Below are 19691 nucleotides of genomic sequence, written 5' to 3' on the forward strand. Positions count from 1 at the left end.
TTGGTGATCGAGAACTCAAAGTATATATGCAACTTGGTCAGTGTAATCCTCCTCGACCAACTTCGTAGCTTGAGCTATACAAATTTCAAATTAAGGTTTCAAGTTCCAAGAGATATATGGCATCGCAAAATATCGAATGCCGCTAACACCGAACCCCGCACGCGTTTACAGTTCGAAATACAGATGCGATCTTGTTTAGAGCAATATTATGTCTGCAAAACCATGTGTCCATGTTCTTAGAGTTTGCTAATATAGCTAGCTAATATTGTCCCCCGACTCGATTATGTGACAGTAGACATCCTGTAATTCTACTACGCGAGGTTAACAGTTGGAAGGTTTGTCGGGTGTTCATCCTAGCTAGCTAATATTCTCTCCCGGCTCGATTATATATGTGACATAATTAATAAGTATGCATCCTGTAATTCTATTATGCGAAGTTAAGAGCCGGAAGGTTTGTTGGGTTGATCATAGCTAGATTCATTAACGATGCCCTTAACGGCACAGATGAATCGAACGTCCTTAGCATCTTATTGCTTAATGTTTTCATCATTGTAAATTTTGTGTTTATGATTCATGTCAATTAACATGCTCTTTTCTATATGGTATATACATTAACGTACTTTCACTATAGATATTTAGAACCATGAAGGAAAACTCCAACTATCGCTAATGAAACATTCAACAACAAAATAAGATTTTAAGAATTTCATCGTATTGAGTTCTCTCATATTTGAAAGAAGACTAATTTTGTGACAGATATTTTAGCGTCTCTTGATCATTCTACGAATATGGGATATTGGCCGGACTCTCTTCTTAATCAGGCCACTCTTCAAGTTTTTCATTTTCACTCTCTGGTTTAGGTTATGCTAGAGTTTTTTCTTTGTAATTTTGCTTTCCTCATCGAAACGGGACCTAAGAATATAGAGAGATAGAGATGGAGACAGCGTGTACAAACCACATGCATGGTGCTCCATATCTCCACGGGGAAAACCAAAACCTGCACGCGCCTTGGTTTATACCCTAAAACCCACATGATTAGCTGATTAAGTATCTACCTAATCCAGCTTAACAGCCTGTTCTATCAACTTGCCAAACCCATGCTTAGCTGCCTCTTCTCTTCTCATCCATACTCCCTATAAATACAATCTTCCATTCACATATATTATTATAACGGTCTTTGTTTCCAACTCCGATCCCAATTCTTCAAGTGAATTCCAGTCAAATCTCGAAATGGTAGGCGTTTTCCGGCGCTCCCTTTCCTTCCCAAACAAACCAAATCCCAACCGTCCGTCCAAACCTACCTTGTCTCGTCACACCAGATCCATAAGTCTTCCATGCAGATCTCACCCATTGATCTCTCAGCTCAAGGACCACATCTCCGAACTTCAATCATGGTCCTCAACGTGTGATTCCTCCTCCGCTTGGCTCGTCGACGGCCTGACACGCCTGACGGAGCTCCACCACTGCCTCGACGACACTCTCCAGCTTCCACAGACCCAAGAAGCCCTCCGCCGCCAGCCACACTACTCATCCGTCGAGAATCTTCTAGAACAGTTCCTCCGCTTCGTCGACGTTTATGGAATCTTCCGTGGCTCCGTTTTGGCTCTCAAGGAGGAGCACTCGGCGGTGGAAGTGGCTATCAGGAAGAGAGACGAATCTAGGGTTGGTTTGTACGTGAAAGCTCGGAAGAGAGTGGCCAACGAAATGTCTAAGCTCGTGAACGAAGTTCGAATGTGTACTAGGTCATCCGAGCCTGTCTCTCCCAACACTGTCAACGTCGGAGATGTTGAGCTCGCCGCCGTTGTAAGCGACGTCGTTAAGGTGACGGTGATGGTATCTGTTGCACTCTTTAACGGAATTGCATTGTCTTTCGGGCCGCGAAAATCGACAACGTGGATGAATATGGGGATGATGAAGAAAGGCAAAGTTGATGATCAGGATCAAGGGATTCATGAATTCGAGCAAGTTGGGGTGAAGAGCTTGTTGGGTTTGAGAAAGAAAGGAGCCGAAGAGGTCAAATTTACTTTGAAGAAAATGAGGGAATTGGAGGCCTCCATTGAAGGAATTGAAACTTGCAGTGAAAGAGTTTTCAGGAGTTTGATTAACGCAAGGGTTGCGCTGCTCAACACTCTTACTAGCTAAAACAAAATCAAAGTTTAATAGATAGAGATGCCATATCTAGCTAGTTTGGTTTTCTTTTCGTTTGTAAATTGATTTTATTCAAACATTGATTATAAATTACAGTTGTGTGTTAGTATACAAAGATCTCTAAATCCTCACACTTCAATTTTTTGTTTGGTTTTGGTTTTGCTCACACTTCAATTTTTTGAGCTTTCATATTATGGTTAGTTGGTTACAATACGGATAAGAAGTTGAGGGATTTCCTTTATTTCCTTGTCATCTTGAACAAAGTCATTGGGTTTTAATTTTGTAGTGCCAATGCTGGCTAATTGTCGTGCTTAAGCACATGGGCCTGCTGTTAATCGTATCATTAATATTAAGTATGAGACAATGGAAAGCCAATAGCTAATCTGGCTTTGGCCGTTTAGAGAATGACTCTATTCATCATGTCCTTAATATTATCACTTGTCAGTTAAGCTACTTAACCGATGGTCTATCTTTTAGTCGATTTTTGCTCTCATGTTAATAATTTGGTGAAGAAAAATTCGGCCTGTGATTACCGGAATCCTTAATTATTATCTGCAATTCCACGAAAGTTGTGTATATAACTGGAATGTCTGAATTCCAATAGAAGAAACACTGTGGAAAAAGAACCTGAAAATTGCTCCATACGGTTAGTGTAAGGTAGTGTACGTATTTGTATACTTCAAAACAAAAAGAAAACGCCCACATGATTAAATTGTAGTATATAGAATACAATATAACTCGTCCTATCATATAATGACCCCTGCTGCTCTAATTGTCCACCCCCTTCACTTCTGTTAGTTGTTGTTATGTATAATTGTACATTATGAGGCATGGATTCTCCATTGCACCGTCATTGACAGCTGATCATCCTCGATCTTTTAGCATAGGGTAAGATGGGGCACCATGTTTTTGTTCTTCGATTCCCAACTAATTACAAGTGGCCTGAATAATAGAGATGTAACGATGCTCCTATCTATCATTCAACTTCCAATTATGAGCTAGGTCTAAAAGTTCCAAAGCAATATTGGTAGGTTACATAATGATTGAATGTATCCATTTTCATTCTTTAGTGCCTATTTGCCTTCATGAGGGAGGAGGTTAAGAATTATGGTTATGTCATAAGTCATAACTTAAACTACTCAACCTACTAACCTAGTCAACTATATTCTCAAACAGACAAATTAGTCAAGTGCACGTTTGGTACTCAGTACTACATTACACCTCCTTATTTGTTAAGACTATTATGGACTCATGTGGGTTGTTTTAGATTGTACTAATATTAATCTATGATACTAACCAAACTGGACTTCTTATTTAAGACAGTCATAGTTAGCCTAATTCCCAACAAACAAACATCCTAGTCTAAATTGGCCCACCCATAAGGTGGTTTATGGGTTTTCATATTTTGGGCTTTCTATTGGAGCAGGCCTCTTGCTTGTAGCAAATTCATGTGGGTTTAGTTTTACTTTAGGACCAAATTCGAGCCCAATGACTAATCAGTTAGTTTCGACTGTTTCGTATTATAGCTAGCTAGCACATGGAGGAACAAAAAGTTTGCCTTTCCTGGGATACAGGAGGACTCAACACAGGTCCATGTCTTCTGCTCCTCTTGTTCTTTATCTCTATCCATCTCCCACTACTTCATCAAAAGCAAACACGTACAAAAAAAGAGACACACTGCACCAAACACTTTCAGTCTTTCACCCTTTTATGATCGAGTTGTTACACAAAAGCAAATGCTGCCAAATTTTACTGAGTTGGAATTCCACCAGCCTCCAATGACTACTCCTTTTCATACAGATTTCCTCAGATTTAAGAATCATCACGTCCCTTTCTACTTTCAAGTACATCACCATCACTCTTCTTTCATATCTGATTTCAAAAACAATTCTCATAGGAATTCAGTAAATGACACATACAACGGTTACTATCATCTTAAAGTTACCACATGCAAGACATTCTAATTATTATGGTTATGACATCTTAGTTATGGACTAGTAATTGCCAGTATAATGCTTGATTTTGGTTTTGAAAACAATATCATCCCCATTTTAGTTTGTCGGTAAACTGTAACTTGGTTGATTAAAGTGTTTAACTAACAATTTTAAGGTCATGGTCAGGTTCAAACCTCAAGGACATATGTAGGGTGTGTGAGGTATTAATATTATTATTATTATTTAAAAAATAGTATGACAATAGTAGACAATAATACTATCTGATGATATTATTAAGTAGTACTATTGTCATACTAAAATAGTGATTTGAACCTACATGTGATGATGAGTACCAGGAAAAAGTTAGTAACGTCTTTTTTATCTTATGATGATTTCATGATAAGTACTAAGTAGAAGGACGCCCTCCTAATTTTAAGACGTTAAGTTAATGTTCAAAACAACATTCTTATTCACCCAACGTAGCATTTCTCACGTACTAACTATATTTAGACACACTTCGAATACATCATCATTTATAACATGTAAGACGTTATGATTGTTTTGAAAATATAACAAAAAAAGAATGCAAGGGTGTAATAAACTTATAAAAGGGTTTGAAAATATAAGAAGAAAAGTTAAAAGGGTGTAATAAGGAATAAAATCAGGGTCATATTGGCAAAAACTCTGAAAATCAAAATAGAGACGTTATATATGCCTGTATCTCTTTTTCCTATCCCGCCAGCTTTTCCCTCACAATTAAGGAAGAGCCTCCCTAATTAAGCTTAATCTCCCTATTTAAATCTTCCATTTCTGCAAAATTTCAATCCTCCTATTCCAAATCACACAGAAATCACAGACACTAATCACACTTGCCATGGGCTGCGCTCCCTCAAAGCTCGACGACCTCCCGGCCGTCGCTCTCTGCCGTGACCGGAACAAGTTCCTCGACCAAGCTCTCCGGCAAGCCCAAGCCCTCGCCGATGCACACGTGGCGTACTCGGAGTGCCTAAGAACACTCGGTCCCTCCCTCGCTCGTTTCTTCGATATCGGACTACTTGAACAACAAGAGCCTTGTAATTCTCGCACCACCTCCCCTTCCGGTTCCAATTCGGGTTCGGGTTCGGGTCACATTCAATTCTCTTCTGACTCCGAAGAATCCGAAGACAGCGCCGAGAAAGACTCGGACGAGTCCCGTGTTCACCGCTACGGCGATTTGAGCTCGACCGGCGTCGTTTTGACCTCTCACTTGGCCAAAACCCCTCCGCCGCCGCCGTCTCCGATCAGCTCGACCTGGGATTTCCTGAACCTCTTCGATGACGTGTACGAGAAATACGAGTCGGTTTATGGCTTCGATCCGCAGCCTGTTGTTGCTGATCGCGATGAGAAAATTGGACATAAGATCGATGAAGGGGTGACCAAGACTAATGTGGAAAATGTTGAAGAGGAAGAACAGAAGAGTGAGCGGACGGAGAAGACGAGCACTCCTCCGAGAGATGAAGTCAAAAACGGCGTCGTCGAGGCGATGACGGAGCTTCAGGTTCAGTTTGAGAAAGCTTCCGAGTGTGGCAATGAGGTTCTGAAGCTGCTGTCTCATAATCATAATCACAAGATTAATTCGGTTCATCCAGGTAGTGTGTACATTTCCCTAAATTTCTCAATTTCAGTGATTATATTTATTTTCTTTTATGAAATCATAGGGTTAATTATAATTTGGTTTGAAATATTACATGAAATGAGCATGTTTTTGATTTTGATTTTTGATCTTGTTGGATGTTGGACAAGCAGAGTGTGGATTTGATCAGTTACATTCGGCGATGAGCTCCCAGAGCCTAGCATACACTCTGAAAACTCTCTTATTGTGGGAGAAGAAACTTTATGATGAAGTCAAGGTATATACATTTCGCTTAATTAGCTAGGGAGCTGGCTCATTATTAATATATTCATCTGCGTTTTGATTTGTAGTTATCTTATCGGATATATTTCTATGGTGTTTATGTACTTGTGCAATGCAGGCTGAGGAATTATTGCGTTTGACGCATGAGAAGAAGACTAGGATGCTGAAACAGTTGGATAAGAAGGGTGGCGACTCCCCCAAAGTCGACTCTATCCACAGTTCACTTAACAATATATTAGCAAAAATGAAAGTTGCAATTCAGATTGTTGATAGAATATCAATTACCATCAATAAGTTGAGGGACGAAGAGTTGTGGCCGCATATTATTGAGCTGATTCATAGGTATGTGATATTGTGTCTGTTTGTTTGTGAGTTGTAAAGAGCTTTCTCTTGACTAATATATTGCGTACATTTGCCTCATTTCTCATTTATATACTCACCTGAGGTTATTATCTAAGAGCCGAAGACTATAATATGGCTATGCAATGAAAAACTAAACTGAACTGAACCTTATTTGAAAATCTGAAGTAGACCTGATGAGTGTCAATGATGGTTATTGTTGTGGTTTAAACTTTGCTGCAGTAATTGTATGCAGATTATATGTTGAATACTAATTTGAATGTCTTAATGCTTAATTGCACGATATTTTGAATCTTTTGATGTGGTATTAACATATGTAATTATGTATGATGTCCTTAATCTCCTGATTATTCTACAGAATGCTATATTTCTGGTTATGCATGTCTACCCGAACTACTAATGTGAAATTTCCTAACTGGTTTGACATGGTTTTCCATTCAGCATTTAGATATGGGTTTAGGTCTGGGGGTTTTTATTTTTTATTTTTTATGTGGTTTGCAGATTCCTTCTGATATTCATGGCTTGACTATATCTTCTTGTTCATGTAGGTTACTAGGCATGTGGAAGGATATGCTCGAATGCCACAAGCTCCAGAACCAAGCAATTGGGGAAGCCAAAGGCTTAGATGTCATTGCATCCAAAATTAAGCACTCTAATGATGACCATATTGAGGCTGTAATTGAACTCAAGATAGAGCTTCTAAACTGGAATCTATGCTTTTCCAATTGGATCATCACTCAAAAATGCTGTGTAAAAGCACTAAACGGTTGGCTTCTGAGATGTCTTCTATATGAACCTGAAGAAACAGAAGACGGTACAGTACCCTTTTCTCCTGGTAGAATGGGAGCACCACCAGTTTTTGTGATATGTAATCAGTGGTCCCGAACTATGGATCAACTCTCAGAGAAAGAAGTGACTGAAGCCATCCAGGGATTCCAAGCTAGTATAGATCTTCTTTTGGAGCAGCAGAATGTAGAACTGCAGCAAAGGGTAATTGAAAACAAAGATCTCGGGAGGAAAGTAAAACTTTTGGAGGAGCAGCAGCAAAAGATGCAAAAGGTCATGCAAGCTGGAAGAGGAAAAATATTTGGTCTACTGGGAGAAGTGGATAGAGTTGTTTTACCTGGAGAGAGACTGCAAGTGCCGAGTGAGGATCATAATAGTTCTAGAAATGTGGAATGGGATCTGAAGGAGACACTAAAAGCAATGGAGAAGTTCACCGCAAATTCCATGGAAGCATACGAAGAGCTTCATGCACACATTGTAGAATTCCAGCATGCTGCTAGTTGAGTCAAACCAGTATTATGCAGAGGGTTATCAAGGTATTTATTAGAAATTAGGTTAGTTCTACTTAGATGAGTTAGAAGTAGATCATTTCATTAGTTTAGAAAACTTGGTTTTCCCTTTTGAGGGGTTTAGATTTTGTGGATATCCCAAATATCCAAGTGTTGCTATTGCTGCTTTCTCTCATCAACAAGGGGGATTAGTCTTGACCGGAACATGAGCCAGCCTGCAATTGTGTTTGAGAGAAGTAGCAATAGTATCCTGGTTGATCTAAATCAGTTTGATCTAAATTGAGGTTTACCTTGATACTCGATTGCTTAGATTATTAATTACCTTATTACGACTCCTAGGCTTGTTGTAGAAATTGATTCTCATTGATTTTTTACAATTACATGCTATACATTATATAAGAGTAGCTCTACACAACTTTTACATAATGCAATAAATCTAAATTGATAGCAATATCAAAACTGATGCATAATCTTAGGAATACGAAAACTGATGCATAAACACAGCAATATCAGATCTGTAATGGACAAGATTCTGGACAGGATTCATGCTCGCTCTCTAACACTTGTAAATAGGATGCATTAGAAGTCATCATATACAAATTATGGAATATGAAATTGATTGGTAATAATATTTCATTAAGAAGATTCCCAAAAGGATTACATACCACAAAACAACTGGCCATCAATCGAAGGCTAGAAACACACAAAAGTTGAAAACAAAAGGCACAAACAATTAATAGCATCGAAAGCATCTACTTAACTAACATCGCTCCGCCTTTTACTCTGAGATTGAGAACAGCTATGCTCTACTGTTTTTGTATGCCTTGGTTATCTTATTCAAGTATGATTGGCTTCTTGGCCTTGCTGTTTACAAGACTTTTCAAGGCAACAGCTGCTGCCTGCTCTTGCCTCTCGCCTATTAATTGGCTGCTTGTGTTAGCTTCTTCAAAATCAAGTACTCCATCCACTGAACGTAGAATCTGTAAACCTATCTTTGATCTTAATACCGAGCTCAGACACAAGATCTGTTATTTTGCCCTCACGTGCAAATTGCAATCTTTTCCTCCCTAATTAGAGATATCATGATGTTTGTAAAGAATGATTGAGCGACGAACCTTTCAAATCTATTCCCATGAGCGATGTTTCACTTTTGGGTGCCCATAGAATCTCGTTAACCTACCTCCATTGCTTACCATCAAGACACCCACGTTAATCACGAAATCAACATAGTGTCTTGCTTAAGAAATTGATATTTATGTTTTTTTTGAATAACATGTCAATCCAACACAATTAGGTAACATGATGGAACACTAGCGAGGAAGAGGCTGTTTTGATAGCCTCAGATGAAAGACCAGTCTCTATGAGAAAAATAATAGAATGTTCATAAATAGCCTTGAGAACTTTCAGCATATCTATGACTGAGTTGCCGAGCCCTTAGCGATTCCGAAACAAAATAGTAGGAGATTCTTCTAGTAGGAGATTCTTCTGGTTTTTTGACTAACTAACTGGTAGTTCCTCAAAAAACCAGAAGAACCTCCTACTATTTTGTTTTGGAATTGCTACTGGCTCGATGACTCAGCCGTAGATATGCTGAAAGTTCTCAAGGCTATATATGAACCTTCTATTATTTTTCTCCTAGAGACTGGTCTTTCATCTGAAGCTATCAAAACAGCCTCTTCCTCGTTAGGTTTCCATCATGTTTGGGATTTTCCTACAACCAAAGGCGTAGCCGGTAAACCTAATTGTGTTGGGTTGGCCATGTTATTCAAAACACAAACATAAGTATCAATTTTTTAGATAAGACATCTTGAACAGTATTAACCTTTACAACCTTCTGTGTTTCAACCTTCTCATAAATGACCTTAAGAGCACAGTCATTAAGAGCAGGACATTGTCTCAACGAGTACCTCATAGTTGCTCGGAGACTCGCAAAACAATTTTCTTCTCTTCTATTCTTTTCTTTTTATGGATGATACAATAATCTGGCCAAGGCTCTTATTTATAGGCACAGTACTTACAGTTCTGTTTCCTTTACAGGAAAGGAACATCAAGATCGATATAACTTGCTATACTTGTTTCCTATGTAGGGAAAGAAAGTCAAGGTGATAACTATCCAGATTTATTCCTATGAAGAAAAGGAAAATTAACATAAAAACTTTCTGGATTTATTTCCTCTATGGACTTGGATAGGAAAGCCAATACAAAGCTTGAATAATGGAGAAATATTTCAAGATTTGTTTCCTCAGTAGGCAAGGAATCTAGGAATTAAAATAAAAGTATTAATAAGGGGAAGAAAGAAGAGGAAGTAAGAAAATGTCGGGAGAAAGAACGATGGGGTACTGGAGACCGATGATAGTGTTGAACGAGCCGGAGGCCAAAGACGTGCTGGGGCGGCTGAAATTGAGAGGGGTAGAGATCAAGCTCGACGGATAATCTCTCAGAAATGTCGCTGACATTATCGCTTCGCATAACGTTGTATGATTTTCTTCCCCCTGTACTTTTCCAAAATCGTGGATCGACAACGAACAATTTCCTCAATCTTTCTCAGCAGCTGCTCTTTTATTTGATGGTATAAATTAATTACCGTAAGCTAATGACCAGCTCTGTTTCGATTGGTCTTTACTCTCTACCTCTACAAGAGTACCAAATCAAAGATTCCTGGAGGCTCATTTTCGTTGTTGATGAGCTGAAACGAAACCGATATGTGGAAAATAAGGCGCGCAAGTGTGAAAAGAGAACAGAGCCACTTTGCAGTAGCAGCTAAGTACAAAAAGGCAACGTCCTTTTCTATAGCCGCGTTTTTGCTGTGAGCGATACGCGCTTTCTCATCTTATATATCACATTCACACCTCATATATAATTGTTTTGTTTATTATTGCGCATTTTGGCCCTCCAACACCTACAAGTTCCAACCAATCATCTTTTTTTCCTCAAGTGCGAAGGAAGGTGTGGAAAGCACTTTTTGTTTATTAATCGACATGCATTCATTTCATTTTGGTTCCTTATTGGTAATTTGATAATATTTTCTTTTTTTGAAAAATTGAGAATTTGATCTGCAGACAAACATAACCTGTCACATATGGTTCAAAATCAAGGACAATATGTTACAGATTGTTCGAAAAAAAACCTATTACGGAACAATTATAATAAGACAATATATATCAAACAACTCACAACTGTGATAACGGTCAATTTTACTCAAAAATAAATGGATACTTAATGCAAACTGGGCATTTGATGTTCAGCTAAATGATGCTATGATGTTGTTCTAACTTCTAACTTCTAACATATTAGATACGAGCCAGCCTGTTTCCATGAGATTGAGATTGGACGTGGAAAATACTGCTGCTGATCATTTTGCCTAAATCTAGTAGAAAATCCAGAGACGTTGCTCCGGGTACTGTTGTTGGTTGGCGCTTACAAAATTACCAGAATATCCTTTCCACAAATCTAAAAAGGACACTCCAACAGTTGGAGGTAACAGGAAGAGAGAGAGAGACACACAGACACAGAGAGAAAACGCAATTGAGCAATGAGAGAAAGACTACAGCTTAAGATTCTCTCTCTCTCCTTCTCGTTTTCTCTCTCTTCTTCTTTCTATGATTGTTGAGCTGAACAACGAGCCGGTGCGGAAGGCCGAGTGAACTGAGTCGGACTCGGCCGAGTTATGGGCTGCTGCCTGTCCTTGCTTCCACCGCGACGGCAGAAGACGGAAGAGAAGAACAACAACAACAACGGCAGGCTACAACAGCAGCAGAATCAGAATCAGTATCATCCTCAGCAGAACAACAAAAGCGCGGCCTCGGCGTTTAACAACGCCACGTCGTATGCGAGCAGCAACGGTCCGGGAGTGTCCAACGGAAACGACGCCGTAACGGTGCCGGGTTTCTCGGAGTTCTCGCTGGCGGAGCTGAGAGCGGCGACGAACAACTTCAGCTCCGACTTCATCGTCTCCGAGAGCGGCGAGAAGGCCCCCAATGTCGTCTACAAGGGGAGGCTACAGAATAACAACAACCGCCGCTGGATCGCCGTCAAGAAATTCGCCAAGCTGGCCTGGCCGGACCCCAAACAATTCGCCGTACGCCACCTCCAACTCTCTCTCATTTCATTTTCCAGTTCAATTTTTTTTATTTTCTATTTTTTTTAATTAATTTTATATTTTTGTATTGGTGTTTCAGGATGAAGCTTGGGGAGTAGGGAAGCTGAGGCACAAGAGGCTTGCGAATTTGATCGGATATTGCTGCGACGGCGACGAGAGGCTGCTGGTGGCTGAGTACATGCCTAATGATACTCTTGCCAAGCATCTCTTCCACTGTAAGTTTTCTTTTTGTTCATTAATAACGTGTTTCTCTAATCTTGCCTCATTTCGTTGAGTTTATCAAGTTGCATTACACTTGAGCTAGTAGAATTCAGAATTGAGATCTAGGGAATTTTCGAGTGAATATGACTAGGAAGCCATAGAAAATCTAATTTGCAGGATAGGTCTGTTGGCAACTCTGACAGACATATAATGTTCTCTCCTTTTCGCCTCTATTTATAACAAGTGGCTTGGTAGTTTTTTTAGGTAGAGTTATTTTAAGTTTCTGTGGATATACATTGAGTTTACCCTTTCTTGACAGGGGAAAATCAGACCATTGAGTGGACCATGCGATTAAGAGTTGCTCTATCCATTGCTGAAGCATTGGATTATTGCAGTAGTGAAGGCCGTCCGTTGTACCATGACTTGAATGCGTATAGGGTTCTCTTTGATGAGGTGTGATCTTAAGTCTTCTTTCCAAAGCTTGAATATATAATAGCTTTAGCGAAGAACAAAAAAGATTTTATCTCATCTTTTCGAATTTTGGTTTCTTAAGTAGGCATATTTCTTCTCGCATTAAGATATGTCATCTGTAGATTAAATGGGTTTATATGAGATCAAAGTGATGATGTTGCGGATGTTCTTGGCAGAATGGTGATCCTCGACTTTCTTGTTTTGGGTTGATGAAAAACAGTAGGGATGGAAAAAGTTACAGCACTAATCTCGCCTATACTCCTCCTGAATATCTTAAAAATGGTATGTGCTTATCGTCTTAGTTCAATGTGTATAAGTTAAGTTTCTTTTCTGCTTAGACAATCCTTTTCATTGTTGTAATTGATGTTACTGTATGCATCACAAACAGCATCACTGAAAGCTTAATTAAGAAAAATTGTTTCAGTCTTGAATACATCTGTCTGTAATAGTTTCTAGCAGAAAATACAGGATTTTGGGTGAAGTATTCTTGTTGCATGTATTACTATATATATATTATCAGAATTTAAAGGAGATATACTGTGAAGCAAAATTTGAATTTTGTAGAGTTGCCATAAATGTTGTCAGAGACCTTACACTGAAGTTTAATGCTCAAGAAAAGGAAGACTCAGTTCCATGTTATGCCAAAACTTATAAATTACCATGCCGGTATTATGTGTTCAGAATGAGAGATTAGTCCACCCTTGCCCGTAGTTTTGAAAGTTTCTGTGAATAAATGTCTTGCTTAAGTCTTAGCATGCTACATGTGGTTAGTTCACACTGCATAGGATGTTGTATTAGTTCTTTATGTCTGGAGAACTACTTTGGCAAGTCATTTCTATACTAATTTTCATCGTGTATGCTGCAGGAAGGGTGACTCCGGAAAGTGTTACCTTCAGTTTTGGGACTGTCCTTTTAGATCTTCTCAGTGGGAAGCACATACCTCCAAGTCATGTAAGTAGTTTACAACCTTCATGCAGTTGCTTTACAGTTTGTCAGTGTGGTAGTCCATAAATCAAATAGCCAAAGTGCAATGCTTTTGGCTTAGTTATGCGGAAGTCTAAAGTCGTATGGTAAGCAAGTAATTGTTTGTTAAAATGCCTCTGTCAGAAATGTTGGTAGATGGCATTGTAGGGGCCCTTATTTTTTTTCAATGTGTGGTTGAAAATATAGTTGAATATGAATTGCTCATAGTTGGACACATTGGTTGACTTTTCATATATCCACCAAGTCATGTACTGAAATAAATATCTTTGTTACTCGATATGAAGTTGGTTTCATCATTCATGACACTGATGTTGAAGAATGATTTAAAGCATGGATCTTAATTTTTTTTCTGCCCCACTTTCGTGATTTTTATGTTTGAATTTTCTCTTAGTTTTTTTTTTTTTTAACATGTGTTATAAAGGCTGGGGAAACAGAATATCTATAGATATATATTTGTTGTTTGTGTCTATGCAGGCTCTTGAAATGATTCGGGGTAGAAACATTCTTCTGTTAATGGATTCACATCTTGAGGGTAATTTTTCAACTGAAGAGGCAACCGTGGTTTTTGATCTTGCTTCACAATGTTTGCAATATGAACCTAGGGAGCGGCCGAATACCAAAGACCTTGCTGCAACACTTGCCCCACTGCAAAATAAATCTGATGTAAGTATTCTCGCCTTCTCCCCTTGTCCATTTCAAGTATATGTTATCTTCTTTCTGTGAAAATAATACATTTTATATTATCTTGCCTTCTCCCCTTGTGCATTTCAAGCATACATTATCCTCTTTCTGTGAAAATAATGCATTTTTTATTATCTTAACCAACATTGTCAAACCAACAGTACTGCAACTTAATTTTAAAACTTTATACTTCAATGATGTTGTAGATCTTTATCATGCTTTCTGTTGCTATTCTCAGTCTTTCCTAGACTGATTCTGTTTCCCCGACCTATAGATTTAAAAAGGCTTAGTCAGCATACTTTTACGATGATGATGCAGGTTCCATCGTATGTGATGCTGGGAATTCCAAAGCATGAGGAAGCACCTCCGACTCCACAACACCCTCTTTCTGCCATGGGTGATGCCTGTTCAAGGATGGACCTGACAGCTATCCATCAGATATTGGTAATGACACACTACAAAGATGATGAAGGAACCAATGAGGTAATTAAATTGTGCAAATGTAGGTTCCCATGCTTATCCAATTTCTAAGTCCTCGACTCCTTACTGAACTATTTCGTCTTTGTTTCAGTTGTCTTTCCAAGAATGGACTCAGCAAATGAAAGATATGTTGGATGCAAGAAAGCGTGGAGACTTGGCATTCCGTGACAAAGATTTTAGATCTGCGATAAATAGTTATTCTCAGGTATGTATGCATAATGTAGCATTTTACAAGGAGTTAGAGGACTCCACTTTTTGTGCCACAAGGAGCAGCTCGGGTATTTCTTTATTGATGTATGAAATCTCAATTTTGTTTTTCTGTTTATGTTTGCAGTTCATAGATGTTGGGACCATGGTTTCTCCAACTGTCTATGCACGGAGAAGTCTTTGTCATCTGCTTTGCGATCAACCAGATGCTGCCCTCCGAGATGCAATGCAAGCACAATGTGTCTACCCCGACTGGTCCACTGCGTTTTACATGCAGGCAGTTGCTCTTGCCAAGCTAGATATGCACAAGGATGCAGCTGACATGTTGAATGAGGCTGCTGCGCTTGAAGAAAAAAGAAAACAAAGAGGGAGATGATCGTGAAAACTGCCTTGTAATTATTTGTTCCTGTATTACAATTGCCACCATATTGTTGTATCAAGCTGCTACAGCTGTTGTTGTAACAAAACATGCAGGTTTATGTACAATAGAAAATGGGAGTTGTTTCAATCAAAAATGTCAGATTTTTTTCTGCATCAAGTACCAACTGTGCTATAACTTTTTCCCCCTAATTGATTAAATGATTGATTAACCTGTACTTGTGTATATGAAACTTATAATACAACATGTTCACGCTGAGTAATGATACATGAATTTACTTTGAACTGCCTAATTACGACACATAAAGCTCGGCCTTTCCATCAATAAAGAGGCTCATGAACTCTTCACCATCAACACTTTCCTTCTCTATCAAGAGGTTCGCCAACTTGTGGAGGATGTCAATGTGGGTTGTGATGATCTCCGTGGCCCTTTTGTAAGCTTTCTCTACCAGCTCCCTCACCTCTGCATCCACAATATCAGCGGTCGCCATGGAGTAATCTTTTTGGGATGACATCTGCAATTGAAATGTATATAAATCATCAGCAGAGGCACATCATGCATTCCATGGGACAAAGAAAGAGGAATTTGCATGCCATGATCAAAGAAAGGGAGCTGCTTTACCTGTTGACCTAAGAAGGGATTGCCACCTGAACTACCAACTGCGACTTGTCCGATCTTTTTGCTGAATCCAAATCTCTCAACCATCTGCCTTGCCACCCTTGAAACTTGCATGAAGTCATTTGATGCTCCTGTTGTCACATTCGCCTGACCAAAGATAACTTCTTCGGCAACCCTGCAATAGCAAAATGATGGTGAGAACTATATTCCTATTGTACACAGGATTATCAATATAGCTCAAACTCAGCAAGGCATTTTGAAGAGTCTTCCATTTCTTTTGTGCTGCTCTCAGGGCATTAGAGGTAGAAAACTAAAGAGTAGTATCACTAACCTTCCTCCAAGGGCAACAGCCATTTGATTCTCCAGGTAGCTTCTGCTGTACAGTCCAGACTCGAGTCTCTCTTCACTTGGAGCAAAGAAGGTTAGACCACCCGCTTGGCCACGAGGGATGATGGATATCTTGGCTACAGGATCATATTCAGGCATCAAAGCACCAACAAGAGCATGCCCAGCCTCTGCAAAGAAAGATCAGAATACAAAACTAAGCACTCCAAAGTAATAATTGCAAAACCATTAGTTACTGGATGGGAAAAGCTTTGTGTTATTCTATACATATACCATGGTAAGCAACTAATTTCTTCTTCTCCTCCGAGACAACAGCATTTTTCTTCTCTGGTCCGGCAATAATTCGCTCCAGAGCATCAGCTATTTCATCTTTGCTTATTTCCTTGAGCTCACGTCTGGCTGCAAGAATGGCAGCTTCGTTCATCAGGTTCTGTAGATCAGCTCCTGTGAAACCAGGCGTTCTCCTTGCAATCTTTTCGAAGTCCACATCCTTTGCCAGTGCCTTCCCTCTGGAGTGCACCTGCCATCAAAAAGTGCTCTACTTGAGAATACAGATACATTACACGAATATTCATTCTCACGAACTTTTAACATAACATTGCAGATTCCACACACACTATTGTCTACAATCATGCGTTAAGTAAATGCATATAATCGAATTCATACGATGCTTTTAATTAGTTCAGCATGTACATACATTTTACGCTTCAACTAGTTTTCTCCCTTAACTAAATCATAGTAATGTAAACTTTGCTGACTCATATCACTTTGTTGCACTAAACTTTGCTGTAACAAGTATGCATAACACAAACAAATAAAATGAATGCCAACTGAATTCACAGAACTGATAGAATTAACTAACCTGCAGGATCTTAACTCTCCCAGCAACATCAGGCCTGTCCACAGTTACTTGTCTGTCAAACCTTCCAGGCCTCAACAATGCCGAATCAAGAACATCCGGCCTGTTAGTCGCCGCCAACACAATCACACCTGAATTCCCTGAAAACCCGTCCATCTCCGTCAATAACTGATTAATAGTCTGCTCCCTCTCATCATTTCCACCTCCCATCCCCGCCCCCCTCTGCCTCCCAACGGCATCAATCTCATCAATAAACACAATGCAGGGCGCTTTCGACTTCGCCTTCTCAAACAAGTCCCTCACTCTCGACGCTCCCACTCCCACAAACAGCTCCACAAACTCTGACGCGGCACACGAGAAGAACGGCGTGCCAGCCTCACCAGCAACCGCACGAGCCAGCAGGGTCTTTCCGGTACCGGGAGGGCCCACAAGCAGACACCCTTTGGGAATCTTAGCTCCCAAGGCAGTGTACTTATCAGGATTCTTCAAGAAATCCACAACCTCCTGCAACTCCAGCTTGGCCTGATCAGCTCCGGCGACATCAGAGAACGTCACACCGGTTTCCGGAACCTCCTGGAACTTTGACTTGGACCTTCCGAAGTCCATGGGCCCGCCGAGCCCGCCGGGTCCTCCGGGACCGCCCTGTCCTCGCCTGAAAAGAAAGAACAATCCGGCGAAGGCTATTATCGGAAAGAGTAAATTCCCGATGAAGTTGAATATCCCGCCGCCGGAGTCGCCCTCGGAGACGGAGATGTCGACGCCGTTCATGGCGAGAATGTCGATGAGGTCCGGGTCGTTGGGGACAACAACCGAGGCGCGACGGCCGTCAACCGCCGTTAGCTGAAGAGCCGAGCCTTCCTTGGAGAACCTGACTCTTTCGACCTTGCCCTTTTTCACGGCGTTCAAGAACTCGCTGTAACGCCATTGGCTACCTTCCGGGAGGTCGGTGGCGGCCTGGGACTGCGGCTTTGGCGCGGTTAAGTTGAGGGCCTGAGAAAAAGGAGAGGAGTTGGGCTTGGTGGGCTGGGCCTCGAGCACCGGGGCGGGCTGTGACGGTGGCGTGACGTTGTCAACGGCTAGAGCTGGTTGGGTGGTGAGTGAGGAGAAGAGTAAGGCGGCTAGAGTGGCTTGGGATGTGATGGATTTGATGGAATCCGAGTTGGGTTTTTCGTTTTTGGCGAAGACAAGGTTTGGTTTGGAGAACAAAGGAAGAGGAAGGAGTGATGATCTGGTGGTTTTGGGTGTTGGAGGAGAGTGGAGGATTTTAGTGCCGTAGAAGCTAGAAGAGAGTAGAGGGTTGGTTGTGGAAGCCATGGATGTGGATTTGGTTCCTCAGAGGAAATGGGGGGTTGGGTTGGCCTCTCTTCTTCCTCTTCTTTTGTTTTCTGTTATCTAATCTATCAAATCCTAGTTTTGAAATCCACCAGCAAATCGTGGACGTTGGATTTGGTTATTGTGCAGAAGAGTGAAATTTATAGGGGGAGAGAGAGAGAGGCGTGGAAGTGTTGAAGTGATTGTCGTGGCAAGCTTGGAACTGGAAATTTTGGGCTGTGATATTTTGTGCTTTTTTGAGTTTTTGACTTGGAATTTGATTCATGAATTTTGCTTCAAAGCAAGGGACACCATAGATGAGGATTGAGCAGTTTGGATTGTTTTGGTTGGGCTGTGAACCTACGTGTACTCTATGTTCTCCATTCAATTTGTCCGATCTCAAAACATTTTGTTTCATTTTTGTGTTCAGATTCAAATAGCAGTGATTCGTAGGGACATTTTGATGTTTACATTACAGAGATTGGGTCTAGGATCTTGTTAATGGGCTTATGTTCTTGGACTGCTTATTGGGTTTAATGTACTTTGAACTTGTTATTGGGCCTTAATGCAATTAACAAATGGTGTAGCTCACCTCACTGTATTACTGAGCTAGGAGACCCAAAAGATAGTTACATACTCATATTGTATGATTTTAATTATTCTATATAGAGTTCACTTGCATTTGTGTGTGATCGTGTTAGAGTAGCCTAAAGGCTTCTTAGGCACATGTGAATGCTTTGGTAATTCAATGCAGTATAGTGTTTAACAACTTTGATAGCTAGCTTTGTGAATCGAACTCAGCTTAAAAGCTCTTTACTTGATACTCGACCACTAAGACACTTAGTGCACAAAAGTTCACTTAGAATTCAATTATAATACGGTACTATGTAAATATTGGGAAAGTCGTGCAACGAAACCATTTTCTTCATTTGTATCCTAGAATCATAAATGATGAAGGTGTCGATTACTCGGTGACAATAAGTAATCGAAATTCGGTTCTTTCATTCACTTTTATTTCCATTTCTGGTAAGTTACCCACAGATGTGATTAGCTTTCTCCAAAATCAAGCTTCAGAAATGTCTTGCGCCTTAATGGCAACAAAAATACTACAAATGATTTAATAACTATTTCCCAAATGCCTTGCTATATGTTTGACTAAAACTATTCCCATATGAACTTTCCTATGAACTTCTGGGAAGTTCCTTCAACTGTTGCAACTGTGGATTTTGATCTCAGCTTCTGCACACGATCAATACTATGTCGTACGTTGAGAAACAAAACCATATGAACAGTTTGTCGTTAAGTGGATCATTTTGTAACACATCCATTATACTAATCTCCTTAATCAAGACCTTAATATTTAGCTAATCTTAATTTGTTACAACATAATTGTCTCCTAATTTCCACCAATTCAAACCTGGCTGT

The 19691-nt window shown here is 40.1% G+C and overlaps 5 protein-coding genes across 5 annotated transcripts in view; 3 read left to right on the plus strand and 2 right to left on the minus strand.

Moving 5' to 3' along the window:
• Positions 1 to 19691, minus strand: part of LOC101312889 (group 2 truncated hemoglobin YjbI-like) — a 771661-nt gene that overhangs the window by 726340 nt on the left and 25630 nt on the right. The window lies entirely within an intron of this gene.
• Positions 1231 to 2142, plus strand: LOC101299644. Its single transcript, XM_004292868.1, has one exon. It carries the CDS (start codon positions 1231 to 1233, stop codon positions 2140 to 2142), a length of 912 nt encoding a protein of 303 aa, XP_004292916.1.
• Positions 4957 to 7626, plus strand: LOC101299932. The gene is made up of 4 exons (XM_004292869.1): positions 4957 to 5710; positions 5868 to 5971; positions 6095 to 6318; positions 6885 to 7626. Exons 1-4 carry the CDS (start codon positions 4957 to 4959, stop codon positions 7624 to 7626), a joined length of 1824 nt encoding a protein of 607 aa, XP_004292917.1.
• On the plus strand, positions 11114 to 15290 carry LOC101292569 (probable serine/threonine-protein kinase At4g35230-like). The gene is made up of 9 exons (XM_004291181.1): positions 11114 to 11709; positions 11810 to 11945; positions 12251 to 12384; positions 12579 to 12684; positions 13268 to 13353; positions 13861 to 14049; positions 14386 to 14550; positions 14639 to 14752; positions 14882 to 15290. The coding sequence occupies exons 1-9, from the start codon at positions 11299 to 11301 to the stop codon at positions 15128 to 15130; spliced, it is 1590 nt and encodes a 529-aa protein (XP_004291229.1). The 5' UTR covers positions 11114 to 11298; the 3' UTR covers positions 15131 to 15290.
• Positions 15131 to 18475, minus strand: LOC101315305 (ATP-dependent zinc metalloprotease FTSH, chloroplastic-like). The gene is made up of 5 exons (XM_004291174.1): positions 16959 to 18475; positions 16370 to 16616; positions 16083 to 16266; positions 15755 to 15926; positions 15131 to 15647 (listed from the first exon to the last, which is right to left on the minus strand). Exons 1-5 carry the CDS (start codon positions 18267 to 18269, stop codon positions 15426 to 15428), a joined length of 2136 nt encoding a protein of 711 aa, XP_004291222.1. The 5' UTR covers positions 18270 to 18475; the 3' UTR covers positions 15131 to 15425.

The sequence above is a fragment of the Fragaria vesca genome, linkage group LG2 (genome assembly GCF_000184155.1).
Source record: "Fragaria vesca subsp. vesca linkage group LG2, FraVesHawaii_1.0, whole genome shotgun sequence".
NCBI classification, from domain to species: Eukaryota; Viridiplantae; Streptophyta; class Magnoliopsida; order Rosales; family Rosaceae; genus Fragaria; species Fragaria vesca.

What these genes read in the sequence shown, in the direction of transcription:
- LOC101299644 (XM_004292868.1), top strand. Translation starts at nt 1,231, where the DNA reads ATGGTAGGCGTTTTCCGGCGCTCCCTTTCCTTCCCAAACAAACCAAAT.
- LOC101299932 (XM_004292869.1), top strand. Translation starts at nt 4,957, where the DNA reads ATGGGCTGCGCTCCCTCAAAGCTCGACGACCTCCCGGCCGTCGCTCTC. An exon ending in GATTAATTCGGTTCATCCAG is followed by an intron (nt 5,711 to 5,867) that starts GTAGTGTGTACA and finishes TTGGACAAGCAG; the next exon opens with AGTGTGGATTTGATCAGTTA. An exon ending in AACTTTATGATGAAGTCAAG is followed by an intron (nt 5,972 to 6,094) that starts GTATATACATTT and finishes TGTGCAATGCAG; the next exon opens with GCTGAGGAATTATTGCGTTT.
- LOC101292569 (XM_004291181.1), top strand. Translation starts at nt 11,299, where the DNA reads ATGGGCTGCTGCCTGTCCTTGCTTCCACCGCGACGGCAGAAGACGGAA. An exon ending in TCCTGAATATCTTAAAAATG is followed by an intron (nt 12,685 to 13,267) that starts GTATGTGCTTAT and finishes TGTATGCTGCAG; the next exon opens with GAAGGGTGACTCCGGAAAGT. An exon ending in CACTGCAAAATAAATCTGAT is followed by an intron (nt 14,050 to 14,385) that starts GTAAGTATTCTC and finishes ATGATGATGCAG; the next exon opens with GTTCCATCGTATGTGATGCT.
- LOC101315305 (XM_004291174.1), bottom strand. Translation starts at nt 18,269, where the DNA reads ATGGCTTCCACAACCAACCCTCTACTCTCTTCTAGCTTCTACGGCACT. An exon ending in GAAATTAGTTGCTTACCATG is followed by an intron (nt 16,267 to 16,369) that starts GTATATGTATAG and finishes CTTTCTTTGCAG; the next exon opens with AGGCTGGGCATGCTCTTGTT. An exon ending in ATCCCTTCTTAGGTCAACAG is followed by an intron (nt 15,648 to 15,754) that starts GTAAAGCAGCTC and finishes TTTCAATTGCAG; the next exon opens with ATGTCATCCCAAAAAGATTA.